The 22,711-nt window shown below is 42.8% G+C and overlaps 3 protein-coding genes across 3 annotated transcripts; all 3 read left to right on the forward strand.

Annotated features, from left to right (window-relative positions):
* Positions 1-730: 730 nt before the first annotated feature.
* On the forward strand, positions 731-4,568 carry LOC105184955 (peptidyl-prolyl cis-trans isomerase CWC27 homolog). Its single transcript, XM_011144087.2, has 7 exons — positions 731-897; positions 1,129-1,338; positions 1,451-1,651; positions 1,737-1,876; positions 1,940-2,194; positions 2,286-2,453; positions 2,569-4,568. Exons 1-7 carry the CDS (start codon positions 856-858, stop codon positions 3,086-3,088), a joined length of 1,536 nt encoding a protein of 511 aa, XP_011142389.1. The 5' UTR covers positions 731-855; the 3' UTR covers positions 3,089-4,568.
* Positions 4,569-7,023: 2,455 nt separating this feature from the next.
* LOC105184954 (uncharacterized) lies at positions 7,024-15,511 on the forward strand (the record flags this gene model as incomplete). The annotated part of the gene is made up of 7 exons (XM_025304793.1): positions 7,024-7,263; positions 7,762-7,943; positions 8,219-8,366; positions 8,655-9,027; positions 9,266-9,768; positions 9,928-10,157; positions 10,295-15,511. Coding segments are annotated over 7 exons (2,004 nt in total), but the record flags the coding sequence as incomplete, so codon positions are not given.
* A 1,327-nt stretch (positions 15,512-16,838) lies between these two features.
* On the forward strand, positions 16,839-22,269 carry HLH3B (Helix loop helix protein 3B). The gene is made up of 5 exons (XM_011144088.2): positions 16,839-17,217; positions 18,823-19,050; positions 19,160-19,371; positions 20,138-20,485; positions 20,990-22,269. The coding sequence occupies exons 1-5, from the start codon at positions 17,215-17,217 to the stop codon at positions 21,333-21,335; spliced, it is 1,137 nt and encodes a 378-aa protein (XP_011142390.1). The 5' UTR covers positions 16,839-17,214; the 3' UTR covers positions 21,336-22,269.
* The last annotated feature ends 442 nt before the right edge of the window (positions 22,270-22,711 follow it).

The following is a 22,711-nucleotide window of genomic DNA, read 5'->3' on the forward strand; positions in this document are numbered from 1 at the left end:
CATCTTTTGCTGAAATTAGGATACAAATCTTACTTTTCTATGCGGGAAATTATAAAATTAAATATTTAAATGCCGTGAAATAGCATGGTAGCGTATAAAATATATTATGCTCCTAATTTAACATGTTATGTATATTATATATTATAATAAATTTTTTGATTGTAACTTAATTAAGTTCATACCGCATATACTATCATACCTTAGGACAATATGTGTAATCTGCTACGTTGTTTATCACAAAATTATCATAGAAACCGATTCAGGAGTTAATAAAAACATTTAAATATCTGCTATTTACTCAAAAACAGCTGTAATAGCAACTGACCTGCCTAAGCTGGCGTCATCTAGCAATGATAAAGGAAAGCTTGTCTACGGAAGGTTTGAGTCTGAGCTAAATATGGTTTAAGTCTGAGCTAAATTAGTTTGAATCTCGGTTGGCGACGTCGAAATTTAGTTCAGAAGTTCCCGCTACGAGTCGTTTTCAAGAAATATTTGAGGTTATATTTAAGACTTCCTTCAGTTTATCTTCAGATGGTCTGTAGCCAATAAAATAATCCGTGCAGCATCTAAAGATAGATATAAGGAGGCCTCAAATATAAGGCCTGACTATGAACTACGGATATTAGTAGCATAACTCAAGTACGAAGTAGCTATATTTTATTTTTCAATATTGCATCACAGAACAACGTATTAGATAATTTTGTGTTTTTATGTTTTTACGTTTTAAAAAAAATAAAAATTTCTTTGACTTGATGGATTATATTAAATAATTGATCTCTTAACGGAAAAAAGAGACAGAATTTAATGTCAGTTAATTGACTGTTTATCTTATATTCCTAGTGAAAAGTTATAAATATGAGCAATATTTATATACAAGAACCGCCCACGACGGGCAAGGTAAGTTTAAAAATAAATTACTTTTAATTTAAATAAACCATTTAACAAAAGATTTTTTAGCTAATAGCTGTTTCTGGTAAAAGTGTAAATCAGTTAATATAAGAATGTAGCATAACCAAGTGGTTGTTTGGTTCTTGGTATTATATTAAATATTAAATAAAACAACGAAACCGCGTTTGTCTTAGTTTTTATTTATTTTCTCTTTTTCTTCATTAATAATGTCAAATTCAGGTGGTAATGAAGACAACGGTCGGTGACATAGATTTGGAATTATGGACGAAAGAAGCACCTAAGGCTTGTAGAAATTTTATACAGCTTTGTATGGAAGGTTACTACAATGGCACAATTTTTCACAGAGTTATAAAAGGCTTTATAGCTCAAGGTGGAGATCCAACAGGAACAGGAGAAGGTGGTGAAAGCATATATGAATATCCTTTCAAGGTATTATTATATATTATATTATATTCTTATATTTTTGTACCTTTGTATTGTTAGTCTTAGATTAATCATTGCTTTTCTGTATTATTTATTTGACTGTATTATTCATTCACAGGATGAATTTCATACTAGGTTACGGTTTTGCCGGAGAGGCTTGCTTGCCATGGCCAATTCTGGAAAAGATGATAATGGTTCCCAATTTTTTTTCACTCTTGGTTCAACACCAGAGTTACAAAATAAGCATACCATCTTTGGTAAAGTTACTGGAGAGACAATTTATAATATGCTCAAATTGGAAGATGTTCTTGTAGATGAAGTAAGTACATATATATGTATAATATTTATATATTAGAAAGTATATATGTTATCTTTTGGTACATTTATAAATTATTTAATTTCAGAATGACAGACCTCAATATCCCCAGAAGGTCTTAAAAACAGAGGTATTAAATAATCCTTTCCAGGATATTATTCCAAGAGTAAATCTTGAGAAGAAGGCAGACAGCAAAGAAAGCAAGAAAGATACGAAGGCTGGTGTAAAGTAAGATCAACATTGCTTCAAGTAATATTAGACATTGTTTCTATAAATTTGCAAAATTTTTAGGAATTTCAAACTATTGTCGTTTGGTGAAGAGGCTGAAGAAGATGAGGAAGAATCGTCAGTTTTAAACAAACAATTTAGCAGCAAAGGAAAGTCAGCGCACGATTGTTTGTCTGATCCAAAATTAAGTGCACAGCCTGTAGTTGAACCAGTTGGGCCGCCAAGTAAGAAATTCAAGGAGGATCAGGATAGTAGTTTGGAGAGTGACAGTGAGACGCGTACTCCAGAAGAATTGGCCGCTCTGGCGAAGGAAAAAGAGTGAGTTTCTTGTAGAAAGTAAATATATTACTATGTAATGTGAAATAATTATTATCGATATTATGGAAATAATATCACAATGTAATAACAGGGCTATGAAAGAAAGAATAAAAAATAAGTTAAGAGACTCTAAAAAGACTTCGCAATCGAAGCCAAAAACTGAAGACTATAAAGTTAAGAAGGAAGAAACGAATGAAAATCAGGAGATAGAGGAATATTATCTGGGAAAAGATCGGGAGGAAGAGCGAAAGAAAATGGCGTACGTAGACACAAACAGAATCATATTTGTTTAAAATAGAATACAATTATAAGTTATCATTAATTGATTCTGAACGATTATAAGTACTTGATATTGACCAAAATGTAATATGTAGAGAGGCGATCAGGAAAGAGATACGCGAGCTGAAACGCGATGTGCAGAACGAAAAGCGAGCGAAGGAGGTGGAACAACGCAAGCAACAAGGCGGAAAGGACGACAAAGAGAAGTCCGAAATAATGAAGGAATACATAGAAACCCAAGAGAAGTATAAGAAGGCGAAGGCGGAGATACCTAAAAAGGGCAAGGTACGCGAGGACTTCACGATGGAGTTATTGAAAAAATTTAAAAACAAGCTCCAAAATGCTAAGGAGCAACCCGCGGATTCCGACAAGAAAGAAACGATTGAGAACGACGAAGACGACGATTCGCGCGACGAGTCTTGGATGACGCACGCCTTGCGTTGTGAGGAAAAGGCACCGGTGCTCGCGAAGGACGCCAGTACGAAGGACGACGATTGGTTCGAGATCTACGATCCCCGAAATCCGTTGAACAAGCGACGAAGAGGCGAGAAGTCTAATAAATCCAGAGAGAATAAAGATGGCAAGAACCATTCTCGTCGGGAAGATCACAAGTGATCTGTAATTAGCGTACGATAATTAAGCGATTATTTTATTTGATAAGTGAACGATTCACGGATGTAACGAGTGGATCATGGATATATAGCAGCTCCGTGTAAATTATGTCTTTACAAACTCGAAAATACATTATTTCGCATTTGGTGTAATCGCTTCGCTATACCGAACGCGATGTCGATGTCTTAGCCGGCGGCGGAGACGCTCTCGTCGTTAACAAGCAGTTCTCTCTGAAAGGTGCTTCAATTTGCTCTTTTCGCTGCTCGAAGCGTGGGAATTGACGCACCAAAGAAAGAGAAGCGACTTTCGACTTTCGACAAGGGAGACTTTCGCGCCGGTCCCGAATCGATTCACAGCGCGACGACTTACAGTTTGCCTTATCTTGGTGCGGAGATACTGTGCTCCAAGAGCGTTACTCCACTATTTGTGCATCAAGTTAGTCACGCTCAACTATTTCTCTCTCAATGCGCCGCGATTTATGCTTACCGACTCGTTCCCTTGTTGTCAATAGCTTCTGCCAAGTAGCACAGCAGATTGCGAGAGGCTGACAAAGAGAGAGAGAGGGGGGGAAGAGAGAAAAAGAGAAAGAGAGAGAGGGAGAGAGAGAGAGAGAGAGAGCGGAAACTGGTGATTAAGATCCCGGAATTTATTTTGAAAAGCTAATCGCTCCTCGACAGTCGCGCGTTGTCGTGTTTCGCGAACGGTGATCGCGTAATATCGCAAGCCGGACGGACGGCAGAAGGCAGGAGCGGCGCCTCGCGCGTTGCCTATGCAAATACGCCGCCGATTGTCGCAGTCTTCTTCCACGCGTATTATAGCGCGATAAGGCGTTGATATGAAGCGCCAACATGCTCGTTGGCGGATTCAGTTGATCTGTTGACCGCGACCGATGCGTATCACGCGTTTTATGTAACTTCGCACTGCCGAACGCGACGTCGAGCGCGAACGGCTCATCTGTGCGGTGGAGACGCTCTAAGCTCCACGAAGAACAAGCGACTCTTCTTTGAAGGGTGCCTCTCTGGAAAGGTTTTCCTTTTTTCTATCGGAAGCGTGAGGGTTGATGCTCCAGAGGAAGGATAACTTTGTTTAAGTGACAAAGTTGAAGCTGACTGATTGTAGCTTTGCGCATGTAACGGGCTCGAGATAGGAGACGCAATGTTGAAAATGTGCGAGCGTAATGGCGATTAAAATTGTTATTCGCGGGAGTTTGAGGATTGTGTGATGCAGTCAACGACTTAGGGAGCGTCGAGAGATATCCGAGTGGTGCGCGACTTGAACGAAGTTTCGAGAACGAAGCGACGCTGCGATTAGCTAGTTACTTTGTGAGCGAGCCTACGTGTATGAGATCCTCGAAGGAAAATGCCAACGACGCCTCTGAAGATAGACACACTCGGTGAGAATCTCCATCGATGACCTGATATCGTTTCGAGTACGCTGAAACGCGCTGGCGTTTAGTTTCGTTATCAGCGCGGCTGAATAATAGCGCATATCGTGAGAATGACGCGAGGCAAACGCCGTTAATTGTCATCGCGCACAAATGCAAACACCAGGCGCTTCAGTAATTATTTCTCGACGATTAGTGACGCCTCGTTTGGATCTCTGCGCGGTGAGGACGAGGGATTTTACCAATGGCGTTTCCTTGAACGTTCGATCGAAAGATGTAGATTATATAATCAAATTAATGGTACAAAATGTAAAATGTAAGAGAGAATATGTAAAAATATGTGGAGGAGAGCCACATGAGAGTATTCTTGAAAATAAAAAAGAAATAGATTGAAGATAAAAATGCGTGAGAAGTGTTCCTTATAGCGATAATATCGAGGCGAAGGATATATTTTTGTACTTATTACATGATTTGTCGTATCTTTCTTCTTGCCGCTGTAACGAAGAGGAGTGAGAGGGGCGAAAGAAATTTTGCAATAAACGCGGTGCTCGATGATCATTAGCCGCGCTGTGTAGGTAGCAATAAGAGGAAACACCGCCTTCACAAAGGCGCGCCGGCACATTCACTCTGTGCAATCGCGTATTCTTCTTTAATGTAGTTCATTTAATCGTGTGACGGTACCGGTGCACCGCTTTCGCAGGATAGACTCGTTTTATTTTTAAGTCGCCCGCGACTCTTAGCGATCCGACCACGTGTGCGTCGCCTACGTCGTTCTTTCTGCGCGATACGAATTTTCCTTCACGTGAACAAAGCGCAATGCGACGATGACTATTATAGTCTTTCTTAAACCTATTTTTAGGAGACACGCAGGGGATGACGTTTCGAACGATACCGGACAAATTTCCGGCTGCGCTCTCACTAGCAGCGCATCCTGCTGCAATTCGATCGAGTGTTTGAAAAGTCTTCTCAATGAATATAAAATGTGTTTCATAGAGTACTATTTTTTTTGTCATTTTTCACTTGCGAAATCCTGGCGCGATAACACCTGAAGACGATCATGCGCAATTTTACATAAAGAAAAATAGCCGCTGAGAAAATTGGTCATTCAGTTTACTCTCTTTTTTCTTAAGTAATTGTTATTTTTAACAAAAAAAACATTTTTTTTCACTAATTTCAAAATATACTCATCGCAGATCTTTTAAAACAGCTCATTATCACGCATTCGAAAGAAGAATTTATTAACTCTTGTTAAGAATGTTATAAAATTTATATTCTGTATAGGAAAAAAACAAATAGAATTTTTTTTGTTTTAATTTAATATTCTTGATCGAAGTACTACTCGACTTGCTGGATTCAAAATATATTTTGAGTAATTTTGATGCTTATGATAAACCGATATGATGGATACGGAGATGTATAAATGTATGTAACACTTGAGACAAATAATATTTACTTGAGTGCGATATATATTTTTCTGTGCGCGCACTCGTACAATCAGTCATAAAGAATATTATTTATCGGCGGTGCGCGATAACTTATCTTCGTTAGCGCGATTCTGTAGATTGGGTCATCGTCTTGTCTCGAGACGTGAAGGTGGGACTGATGACCTCGTGATGATCGCTCAATTCGATCTGAATTTCGCGGAATTCGCTCCCCGCGCTCTCTCCCACGTGTTCATCAAGTGGTTGTGCGCGCGTAATCTCTCGTCGCTCGTTTTCACTTACACGTGTCTTACTTCTTTAAATAGACAATCCGTCGCGGAGGTTCTTAAACTTTTTAGCAACTTATCTCTGTCGAATGTGTTGGACAGTTTAGATACGCGTAGGGGTTTATTGATATAGCTTCTGGCTAATTGGCATATCGCCGCTCATTCGAATAAGGAGATAAATTATTATCGTTTCGGGAAGTACGAGGTAAAAATTTCCTTTCGCAAAAATATTTGATATACGATATGTTTATTTATTCTGAGACGGTGATTTCTTTTGTCGTCAGACAAATATATATATAGAATTTTTGTAATATAATGACGAATGCCCGCGAGAACTAATACGAGAAATTTCAAAGAGCGATTCTTCATTAAAAAATTTCTCTATCAATATAAGATCGATTTTATTTTCTTTTTTCTTTCTTAAACGAAAGCGTTTAACGAAAGCGAAGATATAAAGTTTTTTCTTTAGAAAGGTACAACACAAAATAAGTATCTCGTATATCAGCGTTACACTTTAGCAAAGCGGTGAAACATGCGGGGGATTTTCCATTGTTTTTCACAGTCTGTATACGCGCAACGTATGAAAGCGAAAAGTGTGCCTCGTGTGACACTTCTACTGGAGATAAGCGATAAGGAGCTATACTTTGTTACGTGCGTTAAATTCGATATTTAACGAATCGACGTCGCTTATTCGTCAATTAATCGACCCAGCCGATTTTCAATAGCGAGTTTTGATCGTGGACGAATTGATAATCGAATTTGTCTCTAATAAGTAAAATCAGTCAAATAGCAGGACTACTGGTCCCGCTCCATCCAGGCAGAGAGACAATGCGCGAGAGACAATGACACGTTATTTCGACGATTTCGACAGAAGACGGCGCTTTGCCGCGAGAATGGCGTCGAAGATCGCGTTGTAAGGTGCCTCTGAGATTACTACGATTATGCACGCTGGTGATATTCCTGCCCTCCATTCTGATCACCGGGCCGCTGTACCTGAGGTATCACGTGTATTCCGAACAGCTGTATCCTCTGACAATATCGGATCAGAGACTGATAGACGCCAGAGTGTCGACCACTTGGTGCCAAGTAAGATATTTCGTTTCCGAGGGTTCTCCTCATTTTCGCAGGTCTCGATCATCGGAATGATTCTGAATAATTGAATCGGAATAATTGAAAGAAATTAATAATTATAAAAACGGAATAAAAGATCGAGTGGTGTGCGAACATTTCGATGGGTTTCTGAAAGATATTGTGGCTGATCCAGCTTTATGGCAGCTCTTACAAATATGTGGATATATAATATTCCGTTGGATAATGGAAAACAATGGCGATTATTTGGTGGGGTGAATAAATCGTTTATAATAAAACCACTCGGTCCATTTCTGTAGGGATCAAGAGATCCGTCAAAACTTTTGCACTCACCTAATATAATATTATGAATAAAATAAAATTGTTGTTCTCCAGTCTGGTCGAGACCACCGCGTGTTCAATTATCGTGGATTGTCACTATTAATGTTTCTTTTTTTTTTTTTATAAAAAGAAGATGATAGAATGAAATAAACAGAAATCGCTCACTGTCCGTAGAGTCAACTGATCAAAGCTAATGCCACGTTCAACGCGTATCTGATGAGCGGCGAGCCCGCGGTGGAGAGCGAAGCGCTGCCCGTTTCAATGACAAGGCAGTTGATCCTGCAGGACGACATGAAGGAATACTGGGGATTTTATCTGCTGCGCGGCAGCAGCGTCACCGTCTCGACCTGTGTAAGGTAGAATCGTGGAGACTCGGCTTCTCTCGCTCCTTCATGAATCGCTTCACACGAATTTTCCGCGACGTGTACACTATCGCAGAGAACACGGACGAATCGTCAAGTATCTTATACCTTGAACTCGAGGAATTGGTCCTCCGATTAAAACTCATTTCAAAATTAACGCGTCGGGAGTGAACGTACGGTATGACGTACGGACGTTATGCTTTACAGTTAGAGAGACTAATTTATTAATTTAATAACATCATACGACCGACACGTTCCTACGTTCGCAGATGGCCGGGTGCTTCTTTGACGATAATTCGTGGGCACAAGCACCTGCACGAGTGCGCCTTCATCGGCGACGACAGCAGCGAGGAGCTCGAGGAGCTTCTCGAGACCGCTCAGGAACAAGGATTTCTTACGATGAACGCTACGACGGAAGTGCGTCTTTTCTCTTTCATCTTCTTTTACCCGTAATTAGTATATAACCTTTCACCTTTGCGCGATCTTTGCGGAACACACAGCAGAATCGGCAGGAAAAAGCTGCCGTGTGATTGCTCTTTGCAGCAAATCAGGATTACTTGTTGTTAATAAGAATACGAACGCGTTGAAGTTTTCAAAGAGTCTCGATCCTTTGAAAGTGAAAGACGAATTAAACGTGCAGAGATAAAATATTATTTCGTGTACAAACGCATCGCTTTGCAATAATCAGTTCCTCGATTGTCGCAGGCGTCGAGCCTCAGCAACGTACCTGAAAAAATGAAACGAGCAGGCCAAGACGTGCACTTTCATCACGAGGGCAGCGCTCAGCGCTCGAACGCTTCCGAATCCATCGGGTATTCGCATCAGTCTGTCGGCAGCCACGAGTTGGACGCTAAAGCGTTGCGAAATATACTCACTCAGATCCTCGCTAAGACCCTCGACATGAAGAAGAAGAAAGAGAACCCACATCACCATTACAAGAGCGTGTTCCGGGAGTCCGGCAATATCGATAAATTCGATAAATCGACGACGGTCGCCAGCCCGAGACGCTCTGAGATCTCACCGGTTCAGCCGCCTTCTCCTCCTCCTCCTTCTTGGGGAAAACCGATAAGCAGATTTGGTAATCGTAAAGAGACATCAGAAAGTAGCACCGAGTGCGTTATAGTCTTTAATAAGCAATGTTTTAACAGTCATATCCTTGGCAGAAATGCATCCGCTTGCCGATTCTTTTTTCTTTCGTTCGCGAGAATTGCTCTAACGACAATCGGGTACCTCTTCTTGGTCCCGGAGAGTTCTCATTAATTTCTACTTGCAGTTTTTTAAACGACTCTTTTTGTAAGCGAAGTCACGTGCTTCAGATCCGAGTCCGGTGTCCTCGAGCGCGTCGTTTACTCCGAAAGAACGGCCACTGGAGAAAGGCAAAGGAAACAACGAAGCGAAATCCGAAACCCAGAAGAACCGCACGTCTTCTTCTTCTTCTTCTTCTTCTTCCTCCTCTTCTTCTGTCGATGCCCATCGAGATCCAACGAGAACCAACGCGGAAACCGCCGCGACGCAGGGATCCGTGAAAGAACGCTCGGAAAACGAGCAGATAAACTCCGCGGAGATGTTTCAAGATATCCTGCGAAAGATCGGTTCCTTGGGTAATCGTGGCAGACAGATGCTGCGCAAGTTGATGGACGAGATCGACGCCCAGGGCGCCGAGGGCGAGGCGCTGAGACGACTGGTGAACGAGACGATGAACAACGAGAAATTGTCGAGCGAGGCGAAGCGCAGACGAAGAAGGGACCTGGTTCTCTCGTCGCCGCTTTATCGGGATTTGACGTGGGAGGATGAGAACGGCGACGCGCCGTTAGAAGAGGTGAGTCTCTTATTTCTTCGTCTTATTGAAGTTTTCAACTTCATCGTGACAAAAGCAGAAAGACAAAACGTTACGAGAGCCGCGCAGTTGCTAGTCTAGAAGTTTCAGGCAGACTTAAGAGGAGGAAGAGAAAGATAATGAAATTCCTTCGCTCTTCAGGGTATGCTGCGCCCGGACGGGATCGCGGAGGACCGAGGCACCGTGAACGAGACAGACCTGAACGACAGGAGCAACTCCGAATTCTGGAGCTCGTTCAGCAGCTCCGAGGAGCGGCTGCTGGAGTGCAAGGGTCTCATCTTGAATCTACCGCTGACCCCGCATCGTCAGTGCACGCCTAAGCACGAAAGCCAGCACGTTACGGCCTCCTTCGCCAACACTGTGACGTACAGGTAGGCGTGCGGATTCTGTGTAATTGTGTGTGTTCGTAGATTAATCCTTCCTCTTCTGAGAAGAGAAACATGTCTTCTTAATTTTGATCAATCGCTCGCTTCATGACTCGCGGTGACGTTATCTCATTCGCTCGCAGAGTGCCTTTAAACGGTTATTACTTCTTCGTGTTCAACTCGGAGAACGAGATCCAGCCGAACTACGTGAGAGTGCGCTTCGACCTACTGAAGACTGTCTACAACACCTCGAATTCGGTGCACTCCTGCAAGAACAGCACGAAGGAGTGCTCGTTGCCGTTCGATATCTTCAGCAACGAGCGGACGGTGCTGGAGGTGCCGTTGAGCGGCAACGACTCGCAGTGGAACGAGGAGTACATGGTGGTGTCCACGTGCGTGCCACGGACGTCGATCTACTTCATTTGCGTCGTCATGGTGCCTCTGTTGATCCTCTGCTTCGCCTTTCATTAGAAAATCGGGCCACCGACTCCCTGGTATTTCCCTGATAGCGCGTGCTGATAAGATTCGTTACCGTAACGAAGCCGCGTTCGGAAGCAAGACTGTCTCGAATTCGATTTGCTTGTGTAAATACTCGGCAGTTTATGATGTAGATTCATGTAGCGAGAGGGGTGCGCGGCCTGACGGTTTCGAGATATTCTGTATTATAGCGAGTAACTTGGCGGACATTAGTGGAAATAATAGACTCGACAGCACCGCGGGATCATCATCAAAGATGGAGGTTTGCATTTTAATGAAGCGTGTCTGATAATCGTATCTTCGTAAGATTCGTCTGTGTTCTGCCCTGACAGAAATTTATTACTGGCTGTAGTAAATTGGCCAGCGATGATAAGTAAGTAACGAGTAATTTTATTACTTATTACTTATTGCTTATTACTTATACGAATAATAAAATTACTTGTTATCACTGGCCAATTTATTACAGCCAGTGATAAATTTCTGTAAAGGCGATGTTGCAGGACCTCGAAGATCTTTGAGATTGTTATATTTCGCGCGATCGTTCCTAGTTGTTGTAAATATTTGTATTTCGCTCTCGGTCTGCAATTAATTATCCGCGAATTTACGCTGCAAAGTGATATAAAGCCGTAATGTATTCAGCGTGAAATATCGTTCTTAATGTAGTAAGCGATTTCGGCGCTGAAAGACTCACCAAGTCAAGACTCACGCTCGCGGGCGATAGAAACAATATGATTAATTGTAACAATGTAACGTTGTACACGATGCAATCAATTTTTGGATTGCGTAGTGTGAGCGAATAAATCGGTTTGTCGGACGATTGTGTTCGGATGTTCGATTCGATCGCGGTCATTCCAAGCTCGAGTGAGAAAATATTTTCATGAGATATCTCGAATTTGTCAAATGGTAGCAGCGCGCGGTGATAAGAGACAAAGCTCTCGACATTGTCGGAAAGAAAGCGACGAGTGCAGACGTCGCGAACGAAGAAATGTCGCGATTGATTTGTTTTTTTTTTCTCGCACAAACGGCGATTTAATTTCGCGCTGTTTGTCCGCGCGAAGTGTTTCGCAACACGGACGAAGGGGTGAGTTTACGTCTCCGAGCGTCTCGTGCGCGTGTATATGATATTATATACATACGCGTTGCGATGATCGATATGTCAGCGGGCGCGAGTGCCACACGTGGAAAACAAACACTAATAATGGGATTAGTGCGGGGCGGCTGGTTGACGGCGATAACGAAAATTGATTTCACCCTTCGCGCTCGACCCCGCCGCGGCACGGGGATGCTCCATTCGAGCGCGTTGACGTTCATGGGACGCTGCGCAAAACCAGCGACACGCCTCTCTCTCTCTCTCTCTCTTTCTCTCTCTCCTGAATTCGGCACACCCAGGCGAAATCTCGATACCCCTGGCAGAGAACATCGGTTCAATCTATTCAAAAATTGATTTCGCCCCGTTAGTGGAGCCGGTTGCAAACCATTCGGATCCTGGCAATCCGAGCAAGTTCGCTACGGTGAAAAAATATCGCGCGTTGTGAAAATAATAATAATAATAATAATCTTTATTTACGAGAAGAAAACCTTTCAGTATGCAAACAATAAAAAAGAAATATCGCAGAAAAAGATATAGAAGATTATTAACAAAATATAAGAAACATATGATGAAAGGTTTTGGTATAATTATATAAAGGGGGAATAGAATTATAAAATAATATTACTGGTGAAAACCTATGAAGTCACACGAATAAGGGAACGCTTAAATGTTATTAGTATTCCTTGAAAAAAAAAGACCCAGAGAAGCGGAGAAAAAATTCGCAGGCATACACAGTCTGCTTAAATAAGAATTAAAGCTATACGATGTTCGATAAATGATCGTTCTGCCAGACAAAAAAATCCTGAATCCGAGAGAGACAAAATTTCGAAAAATATTTAAGGAATTCAAAGAAATGTTCAAAGGAATGTTCAAAGAAATTAAAGTATCTTATGATCTTTGCTGGTTTCTTTAGGTCGAGAATGAAGTGTGCGTATCCCTCGAGATTCTATTTCAAACACGGCGATCTGAGTTACTCGATTTCTGAAATTAATTTCTAAATTTCTTCAAACGAAACTCTACTTGAGAAAAAGCGCGACAATAGGATTACGAAAATTCGGATGACCCTTTACCCATATAGAGTAAAGTTTTCGCTCTGAACCGCCGAGTGAAAATATCCACTTGGAACTGAAGGCATGATATTATTATACCTCGATTTCGCAATAATTACATATTGATATGTAATTTAAAGTATGGCGGTCGTTGAGACGACTTGTGCTTTGCAGCAAAGGTGAAAGAAATTTCTTTTTTTATTGTTTCAACCCCTCGAGTTGAACGTGACACGGGAGACTCGTCGGTTAAAAAAAAGAGTAAACCGTGCTACGACGGTGGTTTACAGCGAGATGACTATTCAACGACGATACTCGTGTACAAGTGAAAGTGCCGTTGAGATTTCGGGTAGGTGGGTAGGTAGGTAGGTAGGTAGCTATTGAAACGAGAGGAGACGGAGGCTGCGCGAGTGTTCACCGCTGATAAGGGACGCTCCGCCCTCCCAACCCTCTCGCGGCAGCCACCTCGGACTGGCGTCCTCACGGTCGTAGAATCGCAGGGTCAAGTTGTCGCGGAGGGCCCGGGCAACGGCATGAAGTATTAATCTGACGGATTAAGCGGACAAATCGACGGGAGATTAATTTTTAAGGTGCCGTAAAGTGTGAGGAGAGGATCATCTCGACGCTTAATTAACAGTCACGCTACATCGTCCCATAATTAATCCGCATCTTTTCCCTGAGTCGGCTTTCCCGAGCCCGGTTTCGAGCTTCGCCGATTCGGTAGGATTATGAACGATCATTAGACTTTTTTTTTTATTATTATAGCACAGGTCGCTATACTTGTCATTGTGGTTGGAAAAAATTTTCTCTGCGCGGAGAAAATGTCTGAATGAAAGAATTTTCTGGTGAAATATGAGAGACTCGGAAATTCTGGGGGAAGTTAGCAAAATTTAGTCCAAATTATCAAGATTTCTGAATAACTTAAACAGAATTCTGGTCTTTTCAGTCAAAGTTTCTGAATCGTTTTTCGCTAGAAAATTGATTCATTTAACTAAATATTACTTTCCGGCAGGATTATCAGATTGTACAAATTCGCTGGCGAGCAGGCATTCGCAATGTGTGACGCTTCGACAATAAAATTCTAACGCAGCGCGTTTCCATCGAAAATGCATCGTCGTAAATCTCTCGAGCCGGTGGACGTTAACGGTTTTCCGGATTTTTATCTGAAAATCGACATGGCCCGAGAGACCGCGATAAGAGCCACGCGCGATTTCAATTTCGTGCGGTGGCGATACATTAATACCTTATTCTTATTCATTGACACGCGCAAATTGGGCCGCGAGTTGCCAGGCCTGTGGGAAAGACCGTTGCGAAACAACCCCCATAAAATTCGACGAGGCGGCAGCCTGGGGGTTACTTTTTATCGATTCCCGCGATGGGACTTGTGTGGTGCACTGGTGATTTTTCAAAAAACGTCTTTCGACGTTCGCGAAAATTGTACCCTGTTTTATTTTCGATGCAAAATTTATAATAAGAATTTTTATTAATATTATCTATGTATATTATTAATAATATTAATATTACTGCCAAGTTTGCGTGCAAAGTGAAATTTACCTTCGACAGTTCACGCGATGAAGTGACGCGCAGTGCGCAACGGTTGACGCATTCACGATGACTTTTCCCAAACAATCAACTTTCGATTAGCTAACCGAGTCCCGACGAGCATGGAGAGAGAAAAAAAGCAGCCCCTGCTTAGTATACATTAAGGGTGAGAGCAGCTACCCCCTGTCGTCAAGTGGCCACCGGCTACGGCTTGTTTTATTGTGACACCTCGGGAGGGTGCCGCGGATTTTCCAGTAGGATGCGCCGGGGTGTCATCGTCGGAGGCCGATTAGACGATCGTATCGTCGCCGGTGCTCATTCGAGCGTCATTACGAGCCAATCTGCGTGGGAGCTGCTTCGGTTTCGGTCGAGTCTGATATGTACGTATCAGTGACGCGGAGGAAATCGATGCGACACGCGTCGACGAGCGGTGTTTACAAATTGTAGATCACGCGAAGAGGAAGAGGGACCTTCCGGTGGAGACCTCCGTCAAATCCGACGCATTTGGAGACGCGCGCTGAACATTTGATACGAGACTTCTCCTCCTGATGAAACATGCCCGTCGCTCTTCTAAAAGTCACTCGTCGCGACTTATCGCGAGCGACGTGAAATCGCTTCATCCGCGGCGACAATAACCGGATAACGGCTAAGTGATAAGATACAGCGCGACTTGACACGCATTCCTCGCAGGAAGCATCTTTGCAACACATGGCAATGAGTCGAAAGCAGGAAGGGGGTGGAGACAGATTCAGCTTCCTCGCGTGTGCACGTGTGCACGCGAGATAACGCGGGAAAATACCGCAGCTGGTTCTGCGTCATTCCAGTTGTATCGAGCGGAATCGGTGAAATTTATAAACGCCGAGAATTATCATCGTCTGAGTTCATTCGCATGTTTCTGCGTGCATTATGCAACGCGGCGATTGTTTAACGCGCACGGGAAGATCGTCGGTGCGCGCGAGACGCCGTCGAGACTGTTTAACGTCGCTAATGCCGCACACTTCTCCAAATTGTATATCGCCACCTTGATCTCCGAATAAAAGGCGCACAAAGGTCACGTGCGTTACCCTCGATCACCAACGCGTGCCCCGACCCGGATCGTGGGCAAGCTTTTTTATATCGCGCGCTGATCCATCATGGATACGAAAAACGATTAATTTAGCGACGAAGTGAATTTTATAGACTGATAGTCCCTCCCAGTCACTGCCCTGTTACACATCTCCGAAATGCAAACGATATATTTTTATGAGTAATAATACATCATTGTTAATTCAATGAAGTCTAAAGAAACCTCGATTGTTTCAATTTTCTCGTTTGCTGTCAGAAGTACAGGCACGGCCATTGCTTCGCTTTTAAATATCGCGGAATTTAAATATTCTTGCATTTCTACTTTTCTCTTTTTTTTTTAAATCCTCCGTCGCTCTTTCGCATATTCGTGGATTACTCGCGTTGTGTTTTTGGTACCGATTAAGTTTCTTCTTAATTCATCCAAAAAAAAATATTTGATTTATAAAGTGATTTCTCCCATAGTTTCATATTCTAAGCGAAGGCTTTTACAGAAAAAAGATTCCTCTTTCGACAAAATGATTTAAGTGAACCATTCGTTAAAAATTTACTAGACATTATTCTAATTGTTTTCCTCTTATTTCAAAAGGATTTCCTCTTATATCAATTAATTCTCTTCTTATATGAAGAGGAATATGTTGATTTGAATGTCGGCTTCTTTTGTTCAATCATGCTCTATCTTCAGACATGAATGAAAAAATAACCATATTTTCATGGGTCAGAATATTTAGAACGCTTTTTAAAAAAAGGTATGTGTGTTGTTGTAACATATAACAAAGATAATTTATCCATATTTGGTCAAATACAGTTTATAATCTATTGCAAAAAGTTGAATAATATATTCTTTCTTTTAACTATGTTTGACACAATTAGTTATGATAAACATTTTTGTAGCTATGAAGTCCATAATAAAACTGACTGGAAATTTATTTGTTATGATGATCTTATTTCATTCGTGCCTATTTATTGTAGAATTGGAGCCAGAAGTACATCTATATGTACATATATATATATATATTACTTTTCGCTATACATTATAATAATTTTTTTCAAATTAACCAGTATAACCAGTAAGAATAAATAATAATCCTCTTAAAAAAAAAGGGTTAAATAATCTGTATATAAGAGGAAATTTATATTAAAATCAATAAGATTTACATTATACATATAATCCGTCTAACTTTAAAAATAATGTGTTTATAATATTTTCCTCTTAATCTTAGAGGAATCCTCTTGAGGCTATGTTGTAAGAATAAAATCCTCTAAAATTTCGATGATTCCGCTTGTTCTGAAATTACTTTTTTTTGGATGTTAATCTACGCGACCGCACAGAAGAAATCATCAACAGTAAGTAAGTAAGTAATTTAAATTCCTCGACATTTTTTTTTTATTTCATATGTGACACGCGCGCACGAAGACTCGCGAAAACTCAGGACGTCGGAATCGCGCTGATGCGTCGTCCACGTATCCCGCGATTTCTCGATCGAGGTCATTCGCGCGGGATCCGAGGAGATCGATCGGTGCTCGACGAAGCTAACAAAATCGCCAGTGTTTTCACGGGATACATGAAGATGTGATCCGCGCGAGGAGCGTCGATAGAGGGATGCCGGATGGAGTACCAATGGGACGGACCTGAGACGAGCTCCACCCATAAGCCTGCGCTCCGCCCTCGTGAAATTCATTTACCCGGGAGTTACCCTGGACTTTCCACTAGTCAGATTGGCTCTCTCAACATTGCCGCTTGCTCTACATGACAATCGCGATGCGAGCTGGCCCGCGCTCCGAGTGACCGTCGATTTGTCGTTTAATCGCGCGACACTGTTCGCACTTCTCGCCTCCGACAGACATGGTGAGCCTCGACTGTGCGTTTCGTGCGATCGCGTCAAACTACCCTATTTAACCTTCTCTCCCTTTCCACCCTCTCTCTCTCTCTCTCTCTCTCTCTTCAGATATACGCGTACGTGTGTATCTCTCACGATGAGAACGCGTTGTGTTTGTGTGCGAGCTTCGGTGCGATCGCGAAAATTTCGTTTCGAAGTGTCGTGTTGTCCAGTGCGAAAAGTTTAGTCTATTAACACGTTGACTCTGCCATGATGGTGACTAGTGTTAATTTCGTCTCGTTAATTTACGTACAAGGAACTGTGTGCATGAAAATATTAGACATGTAGCCGATGAAAGGAGCTAATGAATGCATGCATCGCGACCGACACTTATTTGCCGCATATTCGGTCATCCTAATTTGACTCTGAGATAATCGCTGGAAGCCAACGTGACGGTCAACGTGTTAGAGACTTTGCACCGATCGTGCAACTGTTAAAGCCCCCGCGTGATCGTATGATTGATTTCCTTCGAAGACCTCAGATCAATATTGAAATCGTCAGTTGAGTGGAAAATCGCGTCTCATTTTCAGATCATTTGCTACTTATATAAATTATTGCAGGGGGGGTGACGGAGAGAATGGAGTCTTGTATATTTTTTTCTCTTTCTGTGAGAAGAATATTTCCGCGATATACGTAATTCCATATTAAACAATCGTGTACAGCTGCGCAATTGAAAGATGCGTCATTAATGCTGTGCAATGCCGATGATTTCGGTGCGCGAAAGGACCCGCTTCGTCTGTCGACGTTTTAACAACGAGACTCGCATCTTTTATTCTTGCGGCTCAACTTCGACACGGCCTCTTTCTGAGCTACCAACACGTTCGCTGTCTGCTTGTTGAGCACAGAGAGAGAGAGAGAGAGAGAGAGAGTCGAGTCGAAAAACTGACGTTACAGCATCGGGCAAATTGGGAGACGCCAGTGTACGAAATTATTTCTGGAAGAAAAGACGAAAAACGGAAACGGTTTCTTTTTTCGTGTACAGATAAAATACACAAAGCGACGGCAAGAGTGCGCGCATGATTAATCGGAGCACAAAGATAAATTGGACGGCATATCTGTTGAATGTCAGGGACAGTTGAAGACAGTACATTATCAATTTCCTGGCGGCGCTATATATGTGGGCTAATTATATCCTGGATCGTCCGCTTGACAGGCTCGTTTTATACTCAGTCCCCCATCAGTCCCAAATAATATATATAAATATATAAATTTTAACGGTAAATAATTGTTTGTTCGAAGAGCCGTCGCGAATCAATAGCGGACTAGTATCTGGTATGGACAAAATTTAGTTAATAATTATTAATTACTCGCTATCGTGTCTCAGCGAGTTCCTTCTCAGATTCTGAAGCTGCAGCCGCAGAAGAGTAGTCCGTATGTTTATTTGCCATTAGCGCGCGATATGATCGGCACGTAAGACACGGGGGAATAGTTTGAGGACACACGACGAGTATTATCATTGTTCAGTTATAATTGAAAGTTAACAGCCAATTGAAGAGAGAGAGAGAGAGAGAGAGAGTTTGTTCGTGCGGTACGTTCGTCGCGTTTACTCAACAATACCTCGTCCATCGTTACAGCCGATGTTAACGTACAGCGGCTGCAGCGGCGGGACTGCGGATACCGAGAATGGATCCCCGGCGGAATCGTTGTTGTCCGGCGAAGGAGAACTCCCGGAGGAAGCCGGAGATTCCCCCGGGACGTCGAGGGACACCGAGGAGGAAGCCACGTTGTCCGACGAGTTTTACTCGCACGACACCGACGAGGAGGACGACCAGAGTAAGAGGAGGCGAGATCGTCCCAGTTCCGTGAGTGAAGGATATTTTTGACGAACGGGATTTTGCCTCACGATTTCGCCCGATTTTTCGCCCCGATTGCCGGTGGTGGCCTTAATAAAATTAATGATAATTCACGTAGCTAGACGGCATCTCACCGTCCGGCAGCGGCCACTTGGGGTCGCCGCCGCCTCGCATAGGCAACATGGGGGTGAGAAAACTCTTCACAAACAGTCGCGAGCGATGGAGGCAGCAAAACGTGAGCGGCGCCTTCGCCGAACTTCGCAAATTGGTGCCGACGCATCCGCCCGACAAGAAGCTGTCGAAGAATGAGATTCTGAGGATGGCGATAAAGTAACGTAGCACCAGTTGTTCGCTCGTAGACAACAGGACGGACGTTGATAAACGAATCGTATAAACGATGCAACACAATCTCCCAATACCTTCCTCCCTAGCGTTCTCTTGAATCGGCAAAGACACTTTGGAATTCGAGACGCTAATTGTCGGCCGATCGCGAAAAAATCCGTACTTTGTTAGCCGGTCGATCTGCGAAATTACCTCGCGTTTAGATGGCTCAAGGAAAAATTGATAAAGTTACGCGCAAGCAAGAGGGACGGTGGAGAAAAATAATCGGTGGGAAACAACGGACGTTCATTCCCGAGCAAAACATTGTTAGAGCCATTCTCATGAAGCATAATCCTATGGATGCTATATTTTATTGTAAAATATGCTATATTTTTGAAATAAAAAATCCTTGTTGTATACTAACAAGGTTATAAAGAAACAAAGAAATCGCAGTCTAAATTTCTTGGAATGAAAAGAACGAATATTTTTACTCAAGCAATAATAAAAATATTTCCTAAGATCCTATTAATATTGCCTCATAAGGCCCTGTTGATATTACCTTATAAGACCCTTATAATATTGCCTTATAAGAACCCGTTAAACTATTCTTTAGTTACACATCTTGCAGGGCCCTTGTCTTTCTATCTCTACTAGGGCCCGATTAATGTAACGAGAGAAAAATAATCAGGCTCTTACTAGAGCTCTGTTAATTTTCCTCGGCTTAGCGCTCGAAAGAGCCGGTCGACAATATGCTGACGAATCTGATTTCGCGCAGGTATATATCGCTGCTGAGCAGCGTCCTGGAGTGGCAGAAGGGCCAGGACCGCAACGGGGTGCAGCACCAGGACGTGCGCATCAAGTGCGAGTCCCACCTGAGCGGGCAGAATCCCGCCACGTATCACACGAAGTCGACGGTGGCGTACCTGAAGCAGGAGAAGCAGCATCCCGACACCTCGCACGTCTTCCGCATCAATTACGGCGCGCAGAGGCACGGCTCGCAGCACGCGACGTGCGAGAAGAACGGCAGCAACTTGCTGATGATCGCACCGGCCGGGCTCAACGTCTCCGCCGCAGGAAAACGCTGCGTTACACCTGTCGTCGTTAGCCAGGGCAGCTTTCACAGGTGCGTCGAGCTAACTCGCTGCTCTGCAAAGCAGAAGGAACAACCGAGTTAGTGAGAATCGATGCGTTCGTCCAGTTCGTAAATCCTCGCAACGTTCATAATATTTGATTGCGAGCTTACAAATTGTCTCCACATTCTGTTAAATTCAAGTTCCACAGGTCGATCATGAACCTTTTTCTTCCTAGCGTACATTTATGAAGAGTGAAAATTTTTTAACGTGAAAGCGTACGGAAATATGTGTGTACTTTTTTACGAGTTCTCGTCAGAAGAAAAGACTCGTGATTGATCTCCTGATGATTTTAATAACAATCTCGTCTTGCACTCGTTAACCTTTGGCAGTCGAGATCTTCCTCTCGTCTTTTCATAGTCGAGTCTGATCGTTCGAATTCTTGTGAGATACCGGGAAGTTATTGTAAATTGCAAGTTTTTATTGTAAATAAAAGAAGGATATGTATCCTTTTCCTTTATTCGCTTACGCCTGTAACGCGCTGTCACTGTTTCCAGCAATAGCAACGGGAATCTCATACGTTCTCCAGCGAGCGGACGGACCTCGGGGTTCCCGAAGTCGCCGCAGGTCTCCTCGGGTACCAGCATGGCGCCCAACGGTAGCTCCTCGTCCTTGACTAATAACGCACCAGTCACGAACGGTGTAGGATCGAGCGGATCGAACTGTGGCCAAAAGAGATTCAAGATCGAGCGGGAAGAGGAAGAGCAGGGCACTTCGAGGGATTGCCGAGCTCCGCCACCGCCTGCTCATAGTGTGCCGGTAAGGAAAAGGATAAAGGTCACTTTCGTGAAGGACTCGGTCTCGGGATTCCGCGGCGATCTGTGCGGTGTAGATCGCAAGTGAACAGGAGAAATGCTCTTTGCGACACGATCAACCGTCATGGTTTTATTTCTCAACAACGTGCGCGTATTGTGTAAATATTTCTTTGATGCTGTATCCGACAATAATTGGGGTAAAACGACGTAGAATCGGATTATCCGCTCGACGGCGATCTTGAATTAACATTGGGTTGAGCGTCTCATTCGTGATTATGCGAATTTTCTCCGAAGACGCTTCTCATTAGCGCTGAATGCTATTGTGTCGCATGTAACGGTTTTCATTCTGTGAAAATTTAAGCGAATGTTTCCGTGAGCTCAAATGGTCTTGATAGTACAAAAGTTTAAAGGTCATTTCGTTCAATACTCAGCAATCTTTGAGTCATGTGCATTAAAATTTGTTGTGCGTAAGAATTTTCTTTCAACAGATATGAGAAATTAATAGGTATTAATGTATATCAAAATGAATTCTTTACGAGAGCACCTGGGGAGAAAAATGATCTCTAAGGGACTGTAGAAGCTGCGGTTGGAAGAACACTCAGAGTTGGTTCCGGCGAACGTCAAAGCGCGACCGATGGAACGTTCTTCAAAGAATACTTTATTACTCACGTTGCGTTACATCGTTTGTACAATACTTGAGAATTGTATCGCAGTTGCGCACAGAACAGTGACATGAGAAACACGGATAGGAAACTCCCAGTTACATGGTTCATTGTAAACCCGTTACAAATATATTCACGTGTCAGGCTCCCCGCGTCCGATTTGGGTGCCGACTTATTGTAGATCTTGTATATAACAGAATATATCGAATTTTTTTTGTGATTCGTACATCTATCCGTTTATCGTATTTATTCTACGGTGAACACAGCAAACACTTGGATGCTTAATAGTTATCGACAGACAACAACTCCATCCTGTGTATTCCGGGAGAATCGTTTACGGTCGTTCTATCCTTCGTAAAAATTCGAAAAAATTCAACACTCGTCTTCGTCTTGATACAAATGACAGACGCATGTCTAACACAGAATTGACATCGGATATCGCAGCACATCGAATTTGACACACACGTATTTACACTTACGACCATAGTGGGCGAAACAATCGTTTTCATTTTTTCATTCACAGGTCAAGGAGATTAAGAAATCTCCGCTTGTGTTTTCCATAAGGTACGAGGCTCCAATTTTATCTCGCGGCCGTATTCTGGCCTCTGCTGGATATTTAAAGCTTTGAAACTAATCTGAGAACCGGCATATGTGCCGTAACCATCGCAGCAACTAAAAGAGACTGTAACCACCTAACCCAGTGAAAACCATAACGTTGATTCGACGTTGATTTGACATTGAAATGGTCGATGAAACGTTGAATCAACGTCAACTCAACCTTCATCGACGTCGAATCAACGTT

Source organism: Harpegnathos saltator, unplaced genomic scaffold, assembly GCF_003227715.2.
Source record: "Harpegnathos saltator strain DR-91 unplaced genomic scaffold, Hsal_v8.6 scaffold119, whole genome shotgun sequence".
NCBI classification, from domain to species: Eukaryota; Metazoa; Arthropoda; class Insecta; order Hymenoptera; family Formicidae; genus Harpegnathos; species Harpegnathos saltator.